This window comes from Porites lutea, chromosome 9 (genome assembly GCF_958299795.1).
Source record: "Porites lutea chromosome 9, jaPorLute2.1, whole genome shotgun sequence".
Classification (NCBI taxonomy): domain Eukaryota; kingdom Metazoa; phylum Cnidaria; class Anthozoa; order Scleractinia; family Poritidae; genus Porites; species Porites lutea.
This window is the reverse complement of record NC_133209.1, coordinates 12,143,175-12,161,762: the sequence shown is the minus strand read 5'-3', so window position 1 is coordinate 12,161,762 and position 18,588 is coordinate 12,143,175. Positions and strand designations below refer to the sequence as shown.

General features: G+C 39.6%; 1 protein-coding gene and 1 pseudogene across 1 annotated transcript in view; one reads left to right on the top strand and one right to left on the bottom strand.

The window, feature by feature from the left end:
• The window catches only part of LOC140947209 (nuclear pore complex protein Nup54-like), a 77,517-nt gene extending 65,688 nt beyond the window's left edge, over positions 1-11,829 (top strand). The window contains exons 12-13 of the mRNA XM_073396271.1: positions 2,329-2,448; positions 10,950-11,829. Of these exons, the coding sequence (XP_073252372.1) occupies positions 2,329-2,448; positions 10,950-11,078 (249 nt within the window). The 3' untranslated portion in view covers positions 11,079-11,829. The remainder of the gene's footprint in view (positions 1-2,328; positions 2,449-10,949) is intronic.
• LOC140947970 (uncharacterized) lies at positions 6,334-6,862 on the bottom strand (annotated as a pseudogene).
• Positions 11,830-18,588: the final 6,759 nt, after the last annotated feature.

Below are 18,588 nucleotides of genomic sequence, written 5' to 3'. Positions count from 1 at the left end.
TGTGCTTCAGTAACCAACGATGAATGCCCTTTCTCAGCCGCTTTCTCTTGAAACATCTGAACTACCCTCATAGGAGTCTGGTGTTCCAACTGGGGAATAAATGAGTTATCACTCTACAGAGCCAGTAGTGGAAGCGGTGGACTTCCATGATATCACAGAGCCACCTGTGATCCAGGGTTTCGCTTTTTCTCTGTGACAGTCCATAGTGAACCCGTCGCATAATAACCCTCGCCGTGTCCCCTTGTGACTTCTCTAAACGAGAGGCATGGTCCCTAAAATCTTGGGCTGATCCTTAGGTGTTAGCTCACAGTAGCCTGGGTGAAGTTCCCTTGATCTGTCAAAAAGCCAATATAACATCAGTGTTGAAAGCAAATGGTAAAGAGAATGTTGAAAACCGTAGATTTATGTTCTTGTTGTAAATTTTGGGCAAATGTCAGAAAAGAATTGTGCAACGGGTCATTTACGTGATGTGTCATGTGTCACCTTTACTGTGTTAGGGCATTCCTGTATAACCCAACTGGTCCTTACCCACTATATGTAGAATAAAGATCTGGATGGTAGTCTTCAGGTCAGTGCTAATGTAACTTTGGAATATGAAGGCCGCTGTTGACCTAGTGTAGTGACTACTTATCAAATCGAAAGCAAGGGGCTGTTGTGGATGGAAATTGTTTGAGTTGGCTGAATATCTCATCTGGCGTGCCACAGGGTTCCATTTTGGGCCCCTTGTTTTTTGTTATTTTTATTAGCGATGTGCCTGAGAAGGTAAGCCCAGAGAATACCGTGGCACTCAATGCAGATGACTGTAAGGTATTTAGAGTAATGTCTTGGAGGCAACTGATGAATTGTGCGACCTTGTCCTACTTACCAACCATCATCGCTCTTGGAATTTCGGCCATACTGATACCATTGCGAGAAAAGCAAACAGAATTTTAGGCTTAACTAGAAGAACAAGTAGAGATTAGGAGGATACTGGATACTGAAACCTTGAAGATGTTGTATTACGCCTTACTGAGGTCGCAAGTGGAGTATAGATCGTAATTTTGGTCACTGTACACATCAGAAAAAGCACTGACAAACTGGGGCGCATTCAGCGGAGGGCTGAAAAATCTATCATAGGAAAGAACAATGTTAGCTGTGAAGATCGCTTAAAATATCTTAATATCCTTGAAAAAGGACGCTACCTCTTTGATGTCACTTTCTTATATAAAGGGCTGGATGGCCACTTAAACTTGGATTTATCTCCACTTCTGAACTGTTACTCTCAGGCTTTAGACCCCTACAGCTTTAGACGTGATGATGACTATTCTTTAAAGTCAAACCTTTTTAGGATAAGCAAATGTAAATATAACAATTTCAACAGAATTGTAAAAATCTGGAATTCTATACCTTTGCAGGTTAGATTGACCCCGAGTTTGGGAGCCTTTAAGTTTGGGGTGAATGTTATCATAAACATGGTAGGGGATTGGGAGGGGGTTGAGCTTGTTGTATTTTAATAGTTTTTTACTTGATATTTATATTTCCACTGTTGTTAAATTTTTTTGATCGTGCAGTTTATGATATAGTTAGATTGAATATTCATTATTTTTTTTAACATTTTTAGATTAGTTGTAATGGTGATCCGTCTTTTATGGAGTTTCTACTCTTTTACAGATTATCCCTGTGGCTTTTTTTTTCGTAAGTTTTGATTTGCAATTGGGTGCCATTGAATTGCCATAAAACAAAGTTAAACTTTAAAACCCAATTTCGATAGGGATGACAGAAACACTTCTGCCATTCCAGATCTTTGGCGCTTCCACTTTTAAGAGCTGACATTGGTCAATCGTCTCTCGTCCTTTTTCTGCTACGCATCTCACAAAAGGGCAAGCTAAACTATCAGGTCTATTGTGGTCTAAATGGTGGTCTGTCTGAATTATACACACTGCCTCTGGAGAGTGGTCATGCCAAGTTTCGTTGAGCTGTAAATTACATTTTCGCCAAGATTCCAGTGGAGAACTTGACTAACCTTATCGTGCCTCCAGGTCTTATACTTGAGCTTACTTCTTGCATTCTCCTTTGTGTTTTTCAAATTATCTCTTCGTCAATTTTCTACTGCCGTGCTAAGCTGACTGGAGCACGAATTGGTCTCAGAGGTTGAATTTAACCTAGTCGAATAAAGTAGCTGTCGTGAAAAAACAAAAACAAGGAACTGCTTTAATCAACCTTAAATTGAGTTCGGCACGGCAGTAACACGACGTTTGAAACGGGGCTAACTTTATTATGTCAGATACACATTAAATAGTGCAGGCACCTTATTTGTTTATGTCAAAATCTTGTTTTTGTTCATTGCAGGCTCGTTTAAATGAAATGATGTCACAGATCCGCTTACAGAAGAGCCAAGCTGGTGAGAGGATAGGGCGAGCAGATGGCAAATATGTAGTGGAGGGTGTTGTACAAGAACAGCTTAAACAAGTAAGACGTTGTGAGAAGCTTTTTTTTTGTTTTAAGAAATAAAAGTGAACCGCGTCTTACCTTACATTGATCATAATTTTTTATGCTTGGAAGCAAAAAATAAAACCAGTAGTCCATGAGCCAGTAGGCCTGGGCGGTATCATCTAAGGGGAATAAACATACTGGTGTTTTTTAGTAATGCTTTGTTGTAAATAGTCAGAAAATGGCTGATAGCAACTGATCGGTAGTAGCTTGTGGGCGGGACACCTTCAAAAGTTTGTTCTCGGCATGGAAACGAGGCTAAGTCAAAATTGCAGGAAAAGGTTATGAAAACAAAACCAACAAGACGCTATGGGAGCGTACACTTCGTCGTGGTTGTGGAGTTAGTTGTGAGTGGGGAGGAATAGTAAGAAAGGATATTTTTCGGATCCCCTTTCATAAAAATATCCTTACTTTTCCCCTTTTGTGTAACAGGCGTCTTAACTTTTTCACGGGAAGTCTGCTAGGTGCATGACCGCGTGGCTGTAACCCAGTTCGAGTATAATTTTCTTTCTGCCGTAAATAAATTGCACAGGACGAGATCTCAGTTCCACTTCCGTTATTTCCTCTACAAAAACACCTTCCTTATGTACAGTTAACTCCACTCCTTCTCCAGCAATGTAACTAACATCAGTACACTCCCTTACAAAACTTTAAAATGCACAGTCTCCACACCGAGGATGTACAACATCGCAACATAAATTATTACATGAAAAACAAGAACACGCAATACAAAAACAAGTAGAAAAAACATACTCTTCCAAAAAAAACTAAAAGGAGAACAATGATAATGATGCCTATCACAACAATTACGAAACCACGGTAACTGCGTTTTACTTCCCTTTGTTGACAATCTATCGCTTCTACTACAAGCAACGCACGACCCCACCTCTTCCTGTTTCGAATCACTCTTGTAGCAAACATCTCCAGTTGTCGACATCTCTTCACTGTCAAACTTTTTACACATTTCTTTCCCCAAAATTTTCTCCAAGTATTTTGCGTAACCTTAACTTTCTAAAAACTGACTTTGTCATGACTGATAATTTCGTTTCATTAACCTTGAGTTCGATGACCAGCCCATTCCGAAAACGCCTTAGTTCATTTTTTGGTGTGGTCCTACCGCGAACAGTGTGTGTATTTGTCTGCTTCGTATCCAGGCGCGTTCTAGCGGATTCGACAGCGACTTAGATTTTGGTTCCGCACTAGGTATGATTGGACCCATTCCAGTGTCCTTTGCGTCGACGCTAAACGTTCCCATGGTCCATTGCGCGATACTCCTTGATGGCTCGTTCAGTCGCGTTTTCGGTTTTCCACACTTGAGACGCCTAGGAACGAGGCAGTGTATTTGTATGTGAAGTCGCCATATAACACACACATCACACGTATTTCAAGAACATATTGACGCATTCCTATTCTTCAACAGTTGCCCATTTCATCCTACTTTGCAATTCACTTGGATCAAAAACACCCAATTTGTCCTTAACCGGCTCATCCATTTCGCCCTTCACAATAAACCAATCAAAATAAAATCAAAGAAGCAACAAATTCAGATGACCTCTCAGGAAACATGCGCTTCAAATTTTCTATCTCTAATTGGTTCATTTCGATCCTGTTCTCTGCACATTCAACAGGGAGCTTTTACGTGTAACAAACCATTTTTGAGCTACGCACGTCAACCAGAACTGAACGCTTTTTCCTTTTAATAGGCATTGACATTTCCAAATTAGTCTTCACACTAATAAAAAACAATTTGCGCAAAATCACTTTTCACCCCACTTCCGGTTTCACTCCGTTTCCTAAAAGCCCAAAATAACTAATCCTCGCAAGCCAACTATTTGGCGTTCTGCAAATATACCCCTGGCAAAACATAACGTGCCGTTCGCCCAAATTAAAAAAAAAATTAAACCCACAAATCACCAATCTTCGATTTGTTTGCTACAGTCTCGTCTCCGTTATCTAACGGGGCAAACCCTGGCGAGCCAATAATAATATTTATTTCTTCCTTAGATAAACTAAACAACTCGAGCTGATCTCGAGACATCTCGAACAACTTCCGCCCTCACTTCGGCAACAAACTGCAAGTTTACGACATCCCTGAGCGTCGTAAATCCTTTAACACTTTACACTGTGCCTGAATGTTTAGTAAAGCCGAAAGAACTAGAAGTGATCTCGAGATATTTTGAACGCATTTCGGTGTCACCACATCAAATACCCGAAACAAGCCGAAAAGTCCCCAACTTGTGTGCCCAGTCTTATCCCGTACCTAGTGCATAACTTATAGCTATTTTTCTCATCTGGCGCAATCGGTTAATCCCTAAACTTAGGGTCTCATCTGTTCTGACGGGTCACACGTGAGCCGGTTCAAACCCTGTATAAGCCAAAATAATAATTATTTCTTCCACGAATAAACTAAAGAATAAATTGAAGAACTCAAAGTGATCTCGACATATCCCGAAGTAATTCAGCTCTCACTTCGTCAAGTAGCGGATTCAGACCGAAGCCCCACGGACTTTGAGTGCCCAATCTTGTCCCAAAAAAAGCAGCTTTAGGGCATTCCTCAGCGTCGCGAATCCTTTACACTCTCTCATCACCTACAGGCATAGTGAGTATTTGTTTCCTTCAATAGTCACGTGACCGGTCATGTGACGTTTTACGTCACTTAAGGAAGCTTGGACTTTCGTCAGCACGTAGTTCGTCACTTGTTTTGTTTGTTTGTTTGTTTTTTTCCCACACACTTGTCATCTCTGATAGGTTATTTCTGTTAATTAGGCACGTGACCTTGACGCTTTTAAATATTCAGGATAAGTATTTTGCTGAAAAAAATTTACCTATTTATTTTAATAGTCGTCATCACTGTCCAACTCCTCATCATCATCCCCCTCATCGCTTTCGTTCCTACATTCCTCTTCTTCGGAAGGTGACTGGTCGTTACAGTTGGGCAGCTTGCACATGTCTGTACATCCCGTTAGCAACGCAAACACATAAAGCAGAAGAACAGCTTTTAGTTTAATTACATGAGAGAAGCTCAAGGATAGCTTATGGAGCTTGCTTCCCTGCCATCCAGTAAACTACTAGCTGTTTTGCACCTTTGTCACTCTCTAATTTCCAGCCTCTTCCAATTGGACTGGGTACTTGTGGGTCCTAATGTAGGCATCGCTTCCATATTGTAGCCTGATAGCTCTCTGAGCGTGCTTGACCAAGCAATCTCTACATGGCGGGAGTTGATGACTCTCTATTTCTCCTTTCCTGGTACAGAATAGCTGATATCTAAGGTCACTTACCGTTGTGGTAGGGGTTTTCAGAGCATAGAGTTTGCAGGTAGAGGCCTCTAACTTCTGCAATAAATCCTATGTCAGTTGCCACTCATCACCTAACTTTGTGAAGGTTTTGCAGCTCTCTTTGTCACTCATCACTAGCTTATGCGCTTGCGCCTTTCGTTTCCCAGAAAAGGCACTTACTTAATCACATGCAGTGTATGCATGCATTCCGTAAACAGCTTTGCAGACATCCTGACCAAAACAGTTTGTAACGTGGTTGATATTGATTAGCCTAGCGCGGCTTCTACTTGATGAACAAGGGTACTGCGAGCTTGTCAGTAATCGCCATGAACACATAACAAAGACGTTGGTGTCTTCAGAACAGATCATTTCTGAGCTATATCCGTCTTTGCCTGCGTGGGCTGCATGTAGAAGTAAACGACCGTCGTCCTTTTCTTGATCGCACTCCTATGCAGAAACCTCTGCACTGCCTTCAGAAGTTATTCCAAAGAACAAAGATTCACTTGTGGCATACAGCACTTTATTGTCTAACTTCTGGCTGCACACTTCCTTCTTCAGTTCACTGATAATGAAATTGACGAGACTTGGTTTATTGCTTTCTCCATTGTCTGACTATCTGAGTGTTGGTGATGCTGCCCAACTGATGCCAAGTTTCCTGTCCCCGTAAATACCGCTCACTGTTTTTATTGAAATTTCTTTGTAGGTGTCGAATACTAGATCTATTCTCTTGCACTGCGAACCTTCCCTCAGCGCCATATTTAAGACTGTGTGAGCAACATCTCCAAACGATAGGCGGTCAGCATTCACTTTCTGCACTAAACTCATTCCGTCAATAATTGCAGCTGAGTTACTTGGAATTTCTTCAGCCATCGGCACATTGTTCTGAAGCAGGTTTCCAGAGCAGCCTTGTTAGTTTTGCGGAGGAATCCATCAGGGGTAGACAAAGCCCACGGCAGGGGTCCAAGTGCATGTGAAAGAATTTCCTCCATCTGAAGATTCCGTCCCTGTGCCATTACGAGTATTCGGCGAAAGGGAGACCTGTCAGCTTTGTGCCCGCCAGCAATGACCTTCTTCTGCCTACTTAGATGACTGAGGGTCTTGAGTTTGTTTTTAACAGGTCATGAAATTTCTTCACTTGGGGAATTTCTCATGCGCTCCTCTTTGAATGATTTGCACCTACGTTTGCACATTTTTCATCCTCGCCAAAAAGAGTGTACATGAAGAGTTGTCGATTATTCTAACGACCGACTTGTAACTTTGCTAACTTGAGTTCGCCTTTGTGTTCTAAGATTAAAATTGTTGTAACATTTATGATTTGCATTTTAAGTCTAGCGTACATTTAAACGTGAATACGAAACGCACACCGGACAGTTTGTGCACACTGCACAATTTTAGTTCCCCGTTTTAGTAACAGATTACCATCAGATCTATATGAAGGTTATCAGTTGTATTGTAATGTATAATTTAAAGGGTAGTTTCCACGTAACAGTTTTTCGGTCCGGTTTTTGCAAAGAAAACGTATGGTAAACACAAAAATGGGCTCAGTTGAGCTTTTAGATAGATCACCTTTAGACGGAAAGATCGACCTAATGTATAAATTTAGCCAAGGCTAAATGTGAAGCGTTCGTTTCTTCTAATATGCTGAAAACAATAAACAATTGCCAAGAAAACCAATATTTAATTTAATATTTTTGAAAATAAAAAATACATCCTAGAATGAAAAAAACTCTTCTATCAAGATAACATATGTTGTTTACAGTGAAAATTCTAAATCAAATTCAGTCACGGTAGTGGGCTTTGTAAAGAATTCTTGCCCATACAGACCGCATCGTCAACCCCACCACCACCACCACCACACCCTTTGAGAAGCTTAAGCTTTTGTGCCGGGTAAGCAAAGTTGTCTCTATCAGGGCGTTTGTAAAGTAGCCTTGGCGCCAAGAGGGCAATTTGCGTACGCATGCGTGCATCCGCTGAACGATAATAGCGTGGGCACATCAAATCTGACGGCGGGAAATCGAAAAGTCCTTTTAAAAGCCATTTCGTTGGTGCTTTGAGTACTGTACTTTCCTGCAAAAAATGTTCTCCATGACAATAATCGGACGTTTTCTACGTGGGTTTTCAGTTGTAGATATTCCAGCAGTAGCTTTTGACTTTAAAGACTCAACAGCAAACATCACTGTTCCTGTATATGTCTTAGTTTCCCTGCGAAAGCAGTGTATTTCTATGGTTTGATTTCCAAACTCGTGGTTGTACTTACCAAGGAGGAAATGCATCGTAGCAATGTTGAGCTGCTTTAAGAAGAGCGAAAAAACTTTACTACTTGAGGTTTATTTATTAGCGGGATGTCTTATGTTAAAACTAATCGGAGACACGCGTTTATATATGCCACAAAAACATGAAATCTGTGGGTTTTTGTTTACAGTTTTTGGAAAGTTTTCTCGTAACAACATGTAAAATATATCCTACAGGAAATGAAGAATAGATTCAGTCTGAGACAGAAACAATTACAAGTGATTATGCACTACGTACTTTGAGCATTTCATAAGATAACTTGCAGACAATACAAATGCACCCCGAAAAAACGAACAGTACTTTTATTTTTCTTTAACTCTAAATGATACAGGGATTTTCCTTAAGCTACTATTTTGAAGCGACGCTTGTGTAACAGCTCATGTGTTCCACAATCGATCTCTTATTATTAATTTATATTTGATGACAGTAGTGATGGATTCAAAACAGAGAGTGGCCATTACTCCATAAATCTAACTGACAATGTTTGTTCACCCTCAAAGCCTGTTAAAACATAAGACAGGAAGTTTGTTAGAGGGGTGCATGTAATGCTGTTTCCTTAAGAACTAAATACTACTGCTAAAGGACCCTAATGAGTTGGGATGCGAGAACAAACATGATATAAGTGGATGGGTGAATTTGTCTGTTATTAATGTTTCTATTGAGAGCTTTTTACCTTATCCAGATGAACCCTTTATGTAAATTGTACAAAACTTTGTTTAATTTTTTTAGTTCATGTTTTGGTGAGGCCACGCGTAAATTATCTATGAAACCCTTATCGAAAAAAAACCTATCCATTTATCTATTCAACCCTGTGGGAAGAATTATCGAACAGATACTGAGGTGTGGCTCAATACAGAGGAAAAGCTGGTCTCAGTAAACATCCTTTGTGAATGAAATGTTTCACAAATCAGTATATCAACAAATTTAGTATCAACAAAATGGTATCATTTAAGAATAAATGCAATTTTTTGCAACAGAAGCCAGGATTTATTCAAAAGATGTATCGATAACGTTTCATTTCGTGCTATTTTGGGATTGGGGAGTCAGGCTAGATTTTCTTTAAACTCAAATGTTATATTTATTTGGATAATGAAATGTAAACAAATAGTGTACCATCAAAATAAGATAGAAATAATCAGAATTCAAGCCAATTGCTGTAATTTTTTTTCCTTTGTGTAACCGAATGATAGAGTTTTCTTATTTTAAGAACACAATCCTACTGGCATCATTACATTAAATTAAAATTTTGAGTTGAAGTGCGTGTATTTTATTCCTCAACGAAGACGTACCGGTGAAGAAAGCTAAAATTACTGCAGAAGGCGATTTTTCACAGCCTTCATCAAAGCACCATTCATTCGACGGGATATTGATGAAAGAAAAGTAAATGAGATCAAGCTTCTCTTGAAATCTACTCGCCTTGACGTTCTTAGGATTATGAAGAGCAAGTTGACATCCAGCGCTAAAGACGATGCATTAGAAATAAACGGCTATAAACTCATCCGAAAAGACAGGCCTAATGGTGATGTTTGCTGTATCTTGCTGAAGATCTACAAGTTATGGAAAATCCTAGCTTTTTTCCACGCGACCTCGATAACACTGAAGCCATTTGGGTTGACATTGTTTTTCACTCACAGCGTTTAGCGTTATCAGTCATGTATCGACCACCGAAGAACTTGTTTTTCCATGAATCACTGGATAAACAGTTAAGAAGCGTGGCAAAGAGAAGTAAGAATAGTTTGGTCATGGAGGACTTAAATACTGATCTGAGAGGAACTTGCAACAACCTGGGAGAGAGTCTACAACGCGTTTTAAACAGAAATGGGTTGGTAAATGTCATTAAGGATTACAGACGCATAACTGAATACACCAAAAGTTTGATTGATTTGTCTATAACAAGTATTAAATCGAAAGTTAAATTGTGACACTGGTATTGCGGACCAGCGGCTAAACTATTGTGTACTAGATTTATTTCGCAAACACTCTCCTGCTGACCTTAAAACTGTTATAGACTGGAAAAACACTGATGTTAAAGGTTACAAATACAGCCTATCGATTGTCCCTTGGCATGTAGGTAATGTTTGACATTGATGATAATCTCTGGTTAGCGGAGTCAGTGTACAAGAATGTTTCAAATGATTTTCTGAAAACGAGAAAGGCTAAATTACGTAAAAACACTCTCCCATGGATGAAAGAAGGTGCCAAATCTTTCACACCGAGGGAGGTTAACATTGATCCTACTTTTTATAGAATTACCCCTTCAACAGGTGATTAAGTGTTAAGTGACAAAGCTTTTAAAGATAAATTCAAATTGATCAACGAAAACAAAGCTCAAAAAATGTGCGCGAAATGTCGGGTCGCAACAACACTCAGCCATCATGTTGTCTTCGATGTACTGTTTTACGAAAGGAAAGACTGTCCTCTCAAAGTCGACAGCGAGACTACAATAAACTCACTTTCATCGTAGAAATACCTCGATACCTGAAAGACCACGTTTGTCGAACGTAGCTCCCAATATACGTCATTCGGCTCCAGAAAGCGTGCTGCAAATGCTGGTATTAAAGGTAAACAATTCGGAGAAAATGCCTTTGTGGCACTTTAAGTGGCACTTCTAAAGACCATTTTGACGCGTGCGCAAACAAATTGCCCTCCTGTTCTTAGCGCCAGGGACATGAAAACGAAATGTTCTCTTAAACTAACAGCTATTTTGGGTATTTTTTGGGCGTTGTTCAGTGTTTTTTCCAATCTTCCGCAACACAAAGAAACTCTTCCTTTTAAAAATTTGCAATTTTGATCCGGAGAAAACAAATATCGATTTTCTTTGTCTCAGGTGTAATGCAGTAACCATGTTGTGTAAGTCTGTGGTATTTTTAAGTAAACCTGACGTCAAGTTTCCAACTTTTGTTATCGTTTCAGCATCTTGAACGACAGCAAGTGGGGCTGATGCATCTTATAGGTATAATCAAAGACGACTTACAGGACCTTGGTACTGTAGAGCGCGGACTACTTACTGAACCTCCTTCCAGCAAAAGTATTTCAACGTAACCTACCAAATGAGTGACTACCCCAGGACCCAGTTATGGAGAGAGCTTCTATTTTGAAGAAATACTTTTAAAATTACTGAAGTCCCGAACCTGATAGTTTAAGACAAAAAGGAACTTATGCTGTTGACCTCTCTGGGTTGGTTTACAGAAAATATTGGAGGAATTTTTTAGGGCTCACGGATGCTCTTATTCGCTTAATTCAGATTAGTATTTACCAAATCAGTGAATAGCAATTTTCGTGCGTTTTGATTGGCTCCCCGTAACTCGGACTATCCTTGGCTATTCACTGTTTCGCGACCGGAGCCAAGATGGCATCTCGTTTCGAGACATTTTCAAAAGACGAAATTTGAGCGATAAATGAAGCAGTCGTGCAAGAAAATACCAAGAAAGCTACGAACTTTGGCTTGTCGGTGTTTACTGGTAGGTAGAAAATTACTGTCATGCTGAATTTGCAGCGGAAACGTGAAAATGTACTTGACAAATCCCCGAAATGTTTATAAATTGTAAATAAAGTTCCTACTATAAGTGACGCTTTTAATTCACAGAAAGTTAAAGGTTTTTCATTTTTATTCAACTGACTGGGTAAATACTAAAACAACTATCCCCTTCAGGGTTGGTGAATACCCTGGATACTATTCACCTCCCCTTCGGGGGATAGTTATATATTTATCCTCCCTTATACCGGTTGAGTGTTTGACGCCTGTACAGTAATATCTCAAGGTACAGAATTAAAGCCGCGCCTTTTAATCTAATGGAATTGTTTCAGTTTGAAATTAAACAAGACCCGCATATAGTAAGGATTCACTGGGTTACCGACTGCGTGATACAGTGGTTTATTATTTTGGGAAGGATAGATTATGATTACACTTTTTACCGGCTTGAGTGTATAGCTACTCCTATCCTGTGGAATGGGCTAGAGATAGCCTTTGAAGCAAGATTTTTGGATTGGCATTATTTTTACCCGGAGCATTTCGACAACTCTCCCTCCTTCACCCATCCCTCTGCCCCCCAAAATACAGGATGACAGTACGAACGCGACTAACCGGAAATTTCAAAAATTATTTCGTTCTACACTCATAAAATGCGACAGGATCAATTTTGCTGTTTTAAATACTTTTTTAACAGTATCTTTCTTTTTCTTAAAACTCGCAAAGCAAATTAAGTTTCAGTTTTATTCCTGTCGGATGTTGCATTTAAACCCCAGTTTTCATCGGAGCCAACCAGGGGTGAACTTTTTACTGGGCTGCCTGTGGAACAGCCCAGCTATAAAATGGGCTTGGTTTACTGGAATTCCACTGTTTACGTAACGATTCCGAGGTAACAATAAAGGTGAAAGAAGATATAAGATCTCGCTATGCAAAGTATGTTTTCTTGCTAGGAAAAATAAACAGCGTGATCGTGAGCCTGGTCCTTTTGGGCCTTTTTACAGACCGCAATGGCGCATTTCCCTACCCTTTCATATATCTCAGCTAGGGAAATCTTTACCCTTTTTTATACATGAAGCCTAAAAAGAGTCCCCCCCTCCCCCCATGATTGTTCAAAAAATTGGTTGAGTTAATTTTAATCCGGTCGGTTCGCACTGCTTTCTCAAACCTTATAAAAATACTACTAATAACAAACCAAAAAATCTCTGTCCATGTCGAACCAGTTTGGTATAGTTTAGACAATGTAACTCTTTTCGGCCGCTCTAACTAAGCTCAATGGTATTGCACGCAATAACAGAAAACTTCAGATGCGCTGAAGTTTTTCTCCTACGAACGGGACGATTTTTTTTTATGTTCTCTGCACAAATAGCGACATGCTGTCAACAAAACAAACAAAGTTTAGATAAACTAGAGATACCGTGTGGCACGACATTTTTGCGGGTTCATATTCTTTGCGATTTTTCCAGCGATCCGCAAGAATAAGATTCCGCCCAAAAAAATTACCGTAAACATTTTCCCCGCAAAAATTTACTCCAGAGTAAACATACTCTAACTTAAATTCGCCACACAAAATACAGTACCAAGAAATTGTGTCTTTTCAATCACAACTTGCCTCTTTCAGTCAGAAACAAAACGGTATAAAATAAATTACTGGTTTGAAACAAGGTACCCATTACTCGTAGTACTGTTTGAAAATATGTACCGCATTTCCCCGAATAATTGCAGGCGGCGATTATTTTTTTTTCCGCACAGAAAGGGAGCGATTATTCGAGGGTAGGCGATTATTCAAGGAGGGAGGCGACTATTTTAAATATAGCTCACTGGATGTCGTTCCCCTAAATATTTTGTTTTATTCTGCCATTAAATCAAAAAAATTATCACATCAAATTAACTAGACGCGGGCTTTTTTAGTGATCCAATTTTAGTTATAGGTCAATATCCTCGGCGTCAGAGCTTGAATCGTCACTGATGAGTTTTGCCGCATCAGACTCCACTTCAACTTGACAGGGAGGGATAAAAGAAAGAGAAGATGGGGAGAAGGTGTGGGGAGACGATTATTCGAGGAAGGCGATTAATCAAGAGACGGCTATCATTCGAGGAAATACGGTATTTCTATTGTACCCTGATTGCACGTACTTAGCAAGAACGAAAATATTATCAATGCTGGGTACTGGTTCCCTGCTAGCAGATGTCTCTCATTTTTCCTTTCATTTTTGCCTCGTTGCCAGAGACTTCTGCTACAACCAGTTGCAAAAATGTTGCGACACTCCCACCTTTCTTGTTCAAATCACTGCTGGTCACAGGTCTGTGAGATATAATACTGACCTCCCTCGTCTCTCCCATTCGAAGTTGTTCCTCCAAGTTTTGAGCATGGTCTTGTATTGCTAGCAACTTTGATAAGGGGTGGAGGGGGAATCACAAGCACAAGATCATGGACAGGCCATTTATGCCAAATTACGGTGTAGTGTCTCAAGTACTTTTGCAACTGGTTGTGGCAGGGAAGGTACTGGGTACTTTTTGAAAATCGCAAAAATTAATTCTCAGCGGGAAAAACCAACGGGTCATAATCGCAAAAATTAGCTTCCGCAAAACAGAAAAAATCACCAATGCGCAAAAAATGAACTCCCGCAAAAATTTCTTACCACACGGTATGCCCACCTAGCTTGTTTTGTATCGACCATCAATAATCAATTATCTATTTATAGTCTCAGTTCAAACAGTTTAATGAGACCCTTGGGTTTGGGTCGTGTCCGGGATAGGAATGGGTTTAGCAGGGTTACTTCTTTCTTCCATAAGCTGTCAGCTGTCTGTTGTGCTAAACTTCTCGTTTTCATACAATACATAATTTCTATCTAGTCCAGGTTTTATGGCAGCCCAGTATACACCTTCTGGTCTCTAGTTTCCGATTTAAGAGGCTGTCTCAGTAAAAACCGCCCACTCAATTTCGCGTGAAAAATAATTTTTGGCGAGTGAAAGACTTTATCGAGGCTATAACTAAAATAGGTTTGCTTTGATTCACAATAATTTTCTGGCCGCGCTGGGGGGCTCCGAGTACTGTATTTTGTCCCGCCACGGCCATTTTGCACGTCTTGAAAACTGAAAATTTGGCATTTTTTGCGGCGCTGTAAAATGTTTGATTTGCACCATCTACCAATCAATTTTATACGTATTTATAGGTAAACATCTCTAGTTTTTCCTGAAGATAATAGTTATCCGCTAAATTTAGCTGGAAAGACGAAATCAAGCAAAATATGACCACAACTAATTGCCTTGGAGCGAAAGGCCAAAAATGAACCTGTTTTAAAAGCTTATTTCTGACGTTTGGGGCATAGTTGAAAGCTCTAGACTAAACAGATGCAAAGATAGATCATCTGTTACTAATAATATACAAAACCCCATGTACGATTTCAGTATTTTAAAAGTTATGACCGTATATATCACCGTATGCGAGCTAATACGATATTTTCCGATTTAGCGTAACGGATCTATCTCAAGCAAATTTTGTCAAAAGTAAGGCTTACCTAATTCATAACTGGCACTGACTCACAAATTGAGCCATATTCCAATCCCTGAGATGGCGGACTCCATAAAATTCCAGTAAATGTGCTTTCCCTTCTGCCAACTTTATACTAAAGGAGGACCAGCCGACAAACTCATGTGGTGTGACCCCCCTTGAGACCATCTGGATTATCGTAGACGATACAGCATACAAAGATCTAGCCCCCAAAACACTAGACGAGCTAAGACAGTGACTACGCCTCGCCTGGAAGAATCTGACTTTGGGCGCGCCTTGGGAGCTCGTACATTCTATACCTCACCGCTTAGAAAATGTCAGAAAACATACAGGAAGACTAGCCTGAAATTTATCCGATTGCTTCGAGTCGTTTTCTCCTCTCAACAACGTCTGAATCGACCGGCCGTTAATGCCGTCCAGTGACGTCACTCACTACACGAAAACCGGGTAGTGATTTTGATTGGTTGATTGTCTAAACATTCGCATAATTATGTATATTTAAGAAAAATTTTAGCGGGGTTGTCGCTCGATATTCAGCGGATTGCATCCCTGGCATTCTTTCGTGTAGTTCAAACATTTCAATAAGCTTAATCTTTATCTCAAACAGCAAAATTGCCCTTGTCTTCGAAACTGAAATGCTAAAGTGAACTGCGAATAAAGAATCATTGCGGAGAGTCGGTAGGTTTTTCATTTGGAGCCGCTTTGTGGTCTCGGCGGCCGGTGATTTTGTTTACGCGAAGTTTTCTGAGATCAATATTATAATTCGACCTTCTTGCTATTTTTACCGTCAAGTGTAATGATTCTTTTAGCTTTTCTTTCTTGTTTCCTTGTTTTTTTCTTCGTTAAGGACCAAATAGCTTCTTTTCAATTAAAGCAAATCATTGTGTTTTTGAACTAAGTGTTCCGTATGTGTCTATTTCATTGCGTGATTGCGACCGAGTTTGATTATAGAATTCAGTACAACCGGTTCAGACTTGTATTGCATGCAGTTGATGGTTTGAACGTTAAACATGAACTACGATCGAAAAAAATAAAGCAATTCTGTATCATGCAGACATTTCCAAACGATATTTCTCGGTTTGCCACTTGAAAATCGTGTTTTATTTTTTGCATGAATTAAAGCAAAGGTATTAACGGCCGGTCGATTCAGACGTTACTGAGGGAGTAATAACGACTCGAAGTAATCGGATGAAATTCAGGCTAACAGGAAGACATTCTGGTTACTAATATTTTAGTTATTCAATGTTAAAGAAATAATGAATAACATAATAAGTTTTAAAAAAGGTTTTTTTTTAATAATTAGTGAAATTTAAGCGAATAAAAAATCGGAACGAACTTTTGAAACACCCTGTATAAGCTAGCCCAATCGATTTTGAAACGCAAACTTTCCTTCGTACATAAGCCCCTCCGAATATCAGCCCGTCCAAAAATAAGCACCTCAAAAAGGGCCTTTGAAAAATATAAGCCCTGGGGCTTATTTTCGGAATTTTACGGTATTTCACGTTTCAAGATAAATAGCTGGGTAAGAAAGAAAATAAAACAAAGGTCCAGAAGTGAGAGTTTGTCCGAAAATAATAATAATAATAATAATGATAATAATAGCGGAGCTCCACCCGCGCGCGAAGCGCGCGAGTGGACGGAGCTCCATAGCTAAGGAAATGTGGTAATCTACCCATCCGAGAAAATTTGGTAATCACGTGACCGTACGCCCGACCGTCCGTCCGCACCACAGGGTAACCAATGTTTTCTCCCACACTTTCTAGCTAGTTTGGGAGCCCAATAGAAAACTTATTGCACATCAATGTTGTGATCAATTGACAGCTGTCAAAACAGGATATCCGCTGACCAGTGTCACCTGACCGTACCGCGGGCTCAAGTGTCGACCCATCGAGGTGGAGTACTTTTTTGAAGTTATCCGCTGACAAATTACCAGTTTCAAATGATCGCAGGCTCAAGTCTATTTTTTCCAATGATTCATATGAAATATGTTGTGTTTATGTCACTGTGGCCCCGCACTGTCAAGATTTTGATTTCAAACTGACCTCGGACGCGAAAATTCAGCCACTTTTTTAAACGGAAATAAAGGCGGGGAAGACCTTTTCTTACCATGGTCGCGCGTTGGTCACGCTCTACGTCCAATTTTTGTACTCTGATTGGTCAAAATTTGACAGGTGAGTTCATGCGGAAAATTTATGCAGCATCTTGAAAGTTGTTTACTTTGACAGCTAAAGCTGGCAGAGTTTTGTGTCAACTTGTGATGTTTTTAACTGTCTTTTTCCACTGGATGTACAAAATGAAATACAGCTGCTATCAAGAGTCTTCTGTTATCCATGGCTGGTTTGTTTATTGGGTTTTTGGTTTAGAAATGCGTCGCTTGTCAAAATTGGGTAATCCGATTTCGGATGGCATCGTTTTCGTCTTTCACCTTGCTCAATGCGTAAGAGGGCTTAAAAGTCTCAAGCAACTATGGCCTTCCTTGATATCTTTCAGGAACTGAATCTCGAATGGTAAGCCTGAGTAATTATTGTATTTGATGTTTGTTTTTGTTACATCTAATTTCATGAAGTCGAGCACAGTTTATGCGGAAAGTTTTTGCACGTTTGTTAAGATTTGAGTCAATGATCTGATCTAGTATCAGGTTTGATATAAGCTTACAGAACTTTAAAAGGCCTTCAGATTTTTTTTTTCACGGCAAATAGAAAAAAAACGTTCCGAAGAATATTTAGTTATAAATTTGGCTGTAGAAAGAAAACTTTGAGTGATTTTCTTGCTTCGAGGAGTTCATCTTTGAAAAAAAAAAACAAACACCGGGAGGCCGGCTGAAAGTAAAACAAAATAAACTTAAGCTTAAGCTTTAAGCTTAAAGACTCAGGATTTTTAGAGACACTTTAATACTTGTCTTCGTGAATGAAAATTGTTGTCTCTGTAAATGTTTTACCGAATTAGATTTCTTTTATTGATTGTTAGTAGTCTCTCTTGCAATTTTAATCGCTTGTCCGTGGTGTTTGTTTTCATCGTTCATGGAGTACTTAGAAATGTCGCGCGTATCAAACGCTTTATAAGATTACACATCGTTATAACTGGAACCATTAAATAACAAAAAGTAATGATAATAAATTCGTTATTATGTTGAAGCGTATCTCCATTAAAGTTCATTCAAACACTCGACCACAATGACAGCTCGCACTAAAAATGAGAACCGGCTGGCCGTATGGGTGATTTTGGAAATTTTTTGAACGGTTTCGCTAAAAGCCCAGGATTGATCGTCCTGGACATTGAAAAATTGTGAAATGCCGTATTCTGTCCGAGGTCTGTATGATAAAAAGTACTGTTTCACCTCAGATGTGATGTATAAAAAGTATAAAAGGTTGGTTTACACACCCTCAGATTTGTTGGCAAGGATTTGCAAAGTAAACCTGTCGAACGCAAAAAAATGCGGCCCGATTTGTTTTCCAAGAATTTGTTTTCGAGGCCTAATCTACTGTGATCAAGAGCCATTATGGCTCTTGAATGTGATAGAAGATGTTTGCTATTTTTTGGGTGTACATATATTTAGGCTATCAACTCGATGT